This window comes from Anneissia japonica, unplaced genomic scaffold (genome assembly GCF_011630105.1).
Source record: "Anneissia japonica isolate Jap-2015-1 unplaced genomic scaffold, ASM1163010v1 scaffold1302_len1884557_cov193, whole genome shotgun sequence".
Taxonomy (NCBI): Eukaryota; Metazoa; Echinodermata; class Crinoidea; order Comatulida; family Comatulidae; genus Anneissia; species Anneissia japonica.
Window position 1 is genome coordinate 1,827,594 of NW_022736804.1, and position 7,533 is coordinate 1,835,126.

At 35.5% G+C, this 7,533-nt stretch overlaps 1 protein-coding gene across 1 annotated transcript; it reads left to right on the forward strand.

Moving 5' to 3' along the window:
* Positions 1-5,019: 5,019 nt before the first annotated feature.
* Positions 5,020-6,827, forward strand: LOC117116904 (histamine H2 receptor-like). Its single transcript, XM_033261036.1, has one exon. It carries the CDS (start codon positions 5,122-5,124, stop codon positions 6,070-6,072), a length of 951 nt encoding a protein of 316 aa, XP_033116927.1. The 5' UTR covers positions 5,020-5,121; the 3' UTR covers positions 6,073-6,827.
* Positions 6,828-7,533: the final 706 nt, after the last annotated feature.

Genomic DNA, 7,533 nt, shown 5'->3' on the forward strand with positions numbered 1-7,533 from the left:
TATATATATACTTCTAGGTGGTCGGAAATGGCACTGTCAGACTCAAAATTTGAGGGTAATTTTCTTATATTTCTCATTTAATTTTTAATTTCGGTAAAATTTAGGGCGACTCATGGTTGATATTTCAATAATAAGATTATGGACAAAAGATGATTGTGGGATCTTGGAATTCGATATAGACAGGAAGGGGGGGGGGGATGCAGACAGCAAATTTTACAGATAGAAGAATTAACGCTTCATCAGCCGCACTATGGTTGGGTCTGGGTGTGAGGTACGAAACTTTTATGTTTATGGCACTTCTAGATGGCCAGAAATGAAACTGTCAGACTCAAAATTGAAATATTGAAATTATTTTCTCAAATTAAGGGCTCTCTCCTGATTTTTGAAATTTATTTAATATCCAGGTAAAAGCAATACAAGGGAAAACATTAAAACAATATGTACATTACCTGAGGAACTCCTATACTAAACATCTTTACATAAAAACTAATTTAAAAGATTCTATCAGATCACCAATAAAATATTGGAATTAAAATACAATGCCAGTTAAAACAATTTACAGTAAACTAAGTCATGCGTATTTCATTGTTGTCAAAGCGTGATCACACTGTTGTAAAACAAGAAAAATAATGGAATCATGAACAAGTTGTTCTAATAATGTAGCGAACCCCCAATTTTTACGCGGACTCCCAAATTTGTCGCGGATCCCTTTGACTTGACGGACACCTAATTATTTTTCGCGGAACCCAGGTTGGGAACCTCTGCATTAGAGAATCAAGATCTTTTATACAATGTTAAAATCACTCATTTTTGCGCATTGAATTTTAATCCACAATCAGAGGTGTTCTTATATTGCATTATAAAGATATAAAATTTGATAGATTGAAGGGTTAGACCTATAATACCTATTATAGTTGCCAATGTCAAAACCATTATTTGCGCATTAAATAATAGGCCTACATGGATGCATTATACGTGAGATTTGGCAGGTGTAGTATTTATCTTTATATTATACTGCGCAATATAATTTAAAATTGTTAGTAGTGTTAAAATAATCAATTATGCATGCAGTATAATAATAGTATGATAATTTTGATCGATATTGTATTTTGTGTATATTGAATTGTATTGTTGTTTTTTTTTGTTTTTTTTTATTGTTTTGACGTTTTAGTGTATTGAATTTTTCACCCAATTATTTTTCGCGGACCCCAGGTTGGGAACCTCTGCATTAGAGAATCAAGATCTTTTATACAATGTTGTCAATGTTAAAATCACTCATTTTTGTGCATTGAATTTTAATCCACAATCAGAGGTGTTCTTATATTGCATTATAAAGATATAAAATTTGATCTATTATACCTATTATAGTTGTCAATGTCAAAACCATTATTTTTTGCCAGATGTCCTACAAATTAGTCTAAAGTTGTTTTTTGATGTAAGATATTGCCATTCTAGGCCTCTGTGGGTTATTTTTATTCTATCTAATGAGTATCTTTAAAAAAAACCCCTTTATTAAGGGCAAACAAACAATTTATTTTTTAGGCCTAATGAGGAGAAATCCTGTTAATCATTGTAAAGAATGTGAAGATAGGCTGTAGGGTAATAATAGTTGCAGAAGTATGAGACGTTGGTGTTATAAATTCAAATAGGCGTACTTAATGTCCTTGTAATTGTATTGTGAGCCTTGAGTAATTAGATACCGTAGGACCTCAGTGAAGTGCGTAGGCCTAATAGGTAAGCAATGAATTTCTGTTGTATAAAATTCATTATAAAATTAATCAGTTAAATTTGAATATTGGCGTATTGGCATTCAGATTCTGAATTGATGCTAGGGGCCTAGGCCATGGGGCTAGTAATTAGGCCAGGGGCCAGGCCTATAAGGTAGGCCTAGGTGCACAAATAATACTAGGTTAAGTAGGCCACGGCTTTGGAGATGTGGCGCACTGTTCGACTATTTTAAAATTCAGGTTGAGGTAAGAAAATTTGTGATTATGGCACCTCTAGATGGCCGGAAATTACACTCTTAGACTTAAAATTTGAATATAATTTGTCCTTATATCTCCATTAAAACAAAATTGAATTAGCCTCCCCCTCCTCTTGAACGCGCCTCAGATTTCCGAATAAAGTCGAAGTCGAGATTGCTACCACGACCTCAATGAATTATTTATTATGAGGGTTGTCCTTGATATGGGTTCCCCGACGAAAACTTCACTTTTCCCCCGATGAATAAAAATTACCCTTCTATGTAGCTCAGAAATGATATTCCAACTGTGGTATATATATATATATATATATATATAGGCCTATAGGCTATATAAACCATATATGTTAGTGTGAATAAGTAATAAAATCACCTTAGCACTTAAGCCGGTGGTTAAGAATTGCTTCTTATTATGTGACACGTACAAAGTAGTTGAAGGCACTATAGCAATACATTATCTCTTTATTTTAGCATTTAGACTGCCACTTTTTAAAGTAGGCCTATATTTTATATCATGTCTAAAGCTAAAGCTCAATAAAACGGGACAGGTATAAAACTTGAAACAAAACATAAAGTGTTTGTTTGAATGAAACAAACCTATGTTCTGAAACCCCCTCCCCCCAACCTATGTTTGGACGTTTATCTTTAACTCAGTAGGTAACCACTATCATTATGGGACACCCCTATTTAGGGGATGGGGACAAATTCTGACTGTGCCAAACGGTCATGTAATAGGCCTATGCAAGGACTTATAAATGATCAGAATAGAAAGCTCGCTGATTTCGCACTCTGCACGTTGTTGTCTTTAGGATAGTTCTGCACATGCTCTTGATTTAAGCGGCACCATTTAAACAATTTTATTAGAACTACAATAGATTCCGATAGCGTTTGCGTCAGGAAAAATAATACGAATGATATTTTTTTCTCTACCTGACGTATTATTGTACAGTATGCTAAAGTAATTCGGGTGGGAGTCGAACCCACAACCTTTGGATAACCAACGGCGGCGGAACGTTTTTGAAAGTGGGGCGAGCCATTTCATAAGGTCGAGTATGCGAGCATCTAGGCTGGGGGCCAGGGGGCCGCCAAGGACTCCGCCCCCTGGAAGCTACGGATATTACGTAGTTTGGTGAATTTTATAAATTATTTTATAGGCATCAAGCTACTGTAATATGTTTTCATATTTGTTGTAATTTCCATTAGCGGATCCAGGAATTCGAAATAGAAGGGCCCAGGGTGGGTATTTTCACAGATAGAAGATTCATACTACCTCAGCCCCACCATGGGGCTAAACAAATTTGTGATTACTGGCACCTCTAGATGGCCGGAAATTGCACTTCCAGACATAAAATTTGAATATAATTATCTTTATATATCCATTTATTTATTGAACAATTTAGGAGGGTGGGGACGGTCCGGCTGGGTCCCCTTGAATCCGCCACTGGGTACTTTAGCAGATGGAGAATCTATACCACCTCAGCCCCACCGTGGTTGGGGTTGAGGTAAGAAAATTTGTGATTATGGCACCTCTAGATGGCCGGAAATTACACTCTTAGACTTAAAATTTGAATATAATTTGTCCTTATATCTCCATTAAAACAAAATTGAATTAGCCTCCCCCTCCTCTTGAACGCGCCTCAGATTTCCGAATAAAGTCGAAGTCGAGATTGCTACCACGACCTCAATGAATTATTTATTATGAGGGTTGTCCTTGATATGGGTTCCCCGACGAAAACTTCACTTTTCCCCCGATGAATAAAAATTACCCTTCTATGTAGCTCAGAAATGATATTCCAACTGTGGCGGGTCCAGGAAGTCGAAATAGAGGGGTTCCAGGGAGAGTATTGTGTAAATAGAATGTCCACCCACCTCAGCCCCACAAATTTGTGATTATGGCACATCTAGATGGCCGGAAATGGCACTCTCAGATTAAAAGTTGAATACGATTTTGTTTGTTTTCTCCATTAAAAAAAAATAATTTTGAAAAAAAATTGGATGGGGTCCCGTGCTGACTGGATTTCCCCTTGAATCTGCCACTGTTCAATAGAACACTTAACATAGCCTACCATTTTGTTTCACAAATGATTAATTCCTAATGTCAAGCGAAAGATTTTTTTATTCGAATATTTTTTTTTACTCAATACAGTTCTTACAACCTACAACACATTAACTACAGTGTACTGTAAATTCTGTAGTTAACCTTCAGACAACTTTATTTAAAAAAGTGGCCTAATAAGTATCTTATTGTTTTCGTTAAATTAGAATTTAATAGTGGTTATATTACGCTAGTTTCACGGTTTACTGTAAGCCAATCAGTTACACTTACTATACATCTTCGTGGTTAGCATAAAGAGAACTAGAACGTCGCTCCATTAAGATTGCCTACCTCCCCCATATGACTAAATACAGAATTCTCGAATGCAGGCGATTTTTTCTGCATGCTCGAGGGTGGGTTTCAAGGAAACTTTATAGACGTCAATCAACATTTGGTTGCTCAACTCAAAAAGGGAACTTGTAATGTTCGTTAGAAAATGAAAAAAAAAATCTTTATTTTATAATAATAATAATAATAATAATAATAATAATAATAATAATCATAATAATAATACTAATAATAATAATAGGTCAATTTATAAGGCGCAAATAAACAAGGTGTAAGCACGAAATAACAATAATAATAGTAATAATAATAATAATATAATAATAATAAAAATGACATTGCAGCGTTCGTAAAATGTTTGTCACTGGTGCTGGAAACACAATATTATGTATTTTTTTTCAAACTTTTGAATATGATGATTTGATTCGGCGCTAGTGTTTATGTTAAACTTGTTTTTAAATTAACGTCAGCCTTCTGCTTTACAATATGCAGATCTTTACCAAATATAGGCTTAATTACCACAACACAATTTACGACAAATGACAGCATTGCTAAATAATTACATAACGATCACGTGATTGATCGCATAATTAGAAGACGGGTACTACGCTTTATTGTCCAAATATCGAGTATTTGCAAACATTTCACCATTTATACAAATCACAGTTGCGCACTACGCCTACTCGCCTCAAAATTGTGCTTAAATTCTATTCTTTGTAATAGAAAACTAAAATCAGAATAAAATAACGAGACAGAGCAGATGAACATAACTATACTGTATAGTATCGTCGGTGCAATCGGCTGTTCCACAAATGGCTTCGCTATATTCATTCTATTTCACTTGCAGAATCGGTTCAGTACAACAAACCTTCTGATTTTCAATCAGTGTATCATTGACTTTGTCACATCTTTGGTGTCGCTTTGTCTTTTTCTCGATCCCGACGTCATGACTCGGCTCCCAGAATCAATTACTGCTGCTGAATTTGTTTGCAAAATCTGGTCAAGCAAGTATATTTTCTGGTCAAGTATATTTTCTTCAACTGCTAATCTTGTAGTGCTTACCTTGGATCGTTACTTCGCAGTAATGTACCCACTAAAATACAAAATACTCAAGGAAAAGGTGAGGATGAAAGTATTGTTTTTGCTCATTCCCTGGATATGTGGCTTTGGATTCGTCCTCCTTTGGTTAGCGGCACACACTGTGAAAGATGGAGTGTGTATCCAGAGTTGGCCAAGTGTTGAATATCAGAAAGTATTTGGCTTACTGACTGGTACCTACATTCTTATTATTCCTTGCAGTGTAATGTTTTTTGTTTACTTTAACATTTTTCGTGTTCTACAACATCGTCCTGGAAATGATTTGAGTGCAGCGAGTGCGAATGCTGCGGCCAGACGACTAAACATTATCAAGACAATGGTTGTAGTTAGTGTGACGTATGTAATCTGCTGGACACCAAACCAAATAGCTTTTATCAACTTTACATTGGGTGGAAAGTTTAATTTTAATGGAACGCTATACTATATTACAGTAGCAATGTCACTGTGTAACATCTGTATCAATCCCATAATATACACTTTCAAATATCATGATTTTAGAGTGGGTTTGCGAAAGACTTTGCCATGTCTTAGACATATGTCTATATTATTCACAGCACAGGAAGCTATTCCGATGCGTCTACAACGTTCAACAACTCGTGCCTCAAACATTTAGCTGAGATCTTGTCGTAAATCATTTATTAACATTTTTTGATAACAATATTATTTTATAGACCTAGAGAATATAACATAATATTAAACTCTTTCATTTATTTTATTAAACGCATATTAGTTTATCTTGGCCTTTAACTTTGGTATCTTAATGGCATATATTATTCACAGCACAGGAAGCTATTCCGATGCGTCTACAATGTCCAACAACTCGTGCCTCAAACATTTAGCTGAGATCTTGTCGTAAATCATTTATTACCATTTTTTGATAACAATATTATTTTATAGACCTAGAGAATAGAACATAATATTAAACTCTTCCAATTTGTTTATTAAACGCATATTAGTTTATCTTGGCCATTAATGTTGGTATTTTAATGGCCATTATTTAGATGTCATTCTCGTTTGATGATTATCATGCTTGTCAAGCGTTTTAATGCATTTATATGAATCTGTTATACTATTTATACGACGTATTAATCCTTAATATACATTGTGCTAATAATAACCACATAATACAGTTGATATTTTGCATAAACTATTAATTTAGCAAGATGTTTCAGCGTTCCCTTTTTATAAAATATTTTGATAATGTAAATAAGATCATTACCAGCATTATTTCCAATAAAATCAGTGGCTGATTTAGGAATTCAAAATAGAATGGGCTCGGGGAGGTACTTTCACAGATGGAGGATACAACCTCATCCCCACCATGGTTGGGGCCTGGTAAGAAAATAATTTGTGATTATGGCACCTCTAGATGACCGGAAATTGCACTCTCAGACTTAAAATTTGAATATAATTTTCTTCATTCTGTATTCAATTTGAACAATTTAGGGGGTGGGGCAGCACCCCCGTCGGGGAGAGCTGCCCCCCCCCCCTCGTTGGGGAGAAAAAGCAAGATTCGTCGGGGAGAAAAAAATTATATGTATTTTCTACATATTAGTAGACTATAAAATCGATTAAATAAGCCTTTGAAACCCCTAAATTGTCAAAATTTTCGGGGGCTTCGCCCCCCTGGGACCATTTTCAATACTGTTTAATCGAAGCTCGACCACGCCCACTTTGCTTTCGTCGAGGAAATCTGACCCCTCGTCGGGGACCTCCGTCCTCCCGTCGGGCAAATCCTAGCCCAACCCCTGGCGAGCAAGCAAGAATCTCACGGAAAGTAAAATATCTCCCGCAAATTCACGATATTTGCATGTTTTAAACCAACCCTGCACACTCATTCAATCTGCAAATTTTGAAACACGATCTGGTGGTCCATTGCATCACACCTTTCGTAAGTTGCATTTCTTCTCCACTAATGATGATTTTTGTAAAGCCATAATCCAAAAATGTATCAATGTCAAAAGGCAAAATACTAAAAATAACAAAATTGCAGTGAGTAACAATCTTTCTTGAATAAACCTGTCTGTTTTGAATTTAAAGTGTTTCTTTATAATGTTTTGCTTCACCATAGCCC

What these genes read in the sequence shown, in the direction of transcription:
- LOC117116904 (XM_033261036.1), top strand. Translation starts at nt 5,122, where the DNA reads ATGAACATAACTATACTGTATAGTATCGTCGGTGCAATCGGCTGTTCC.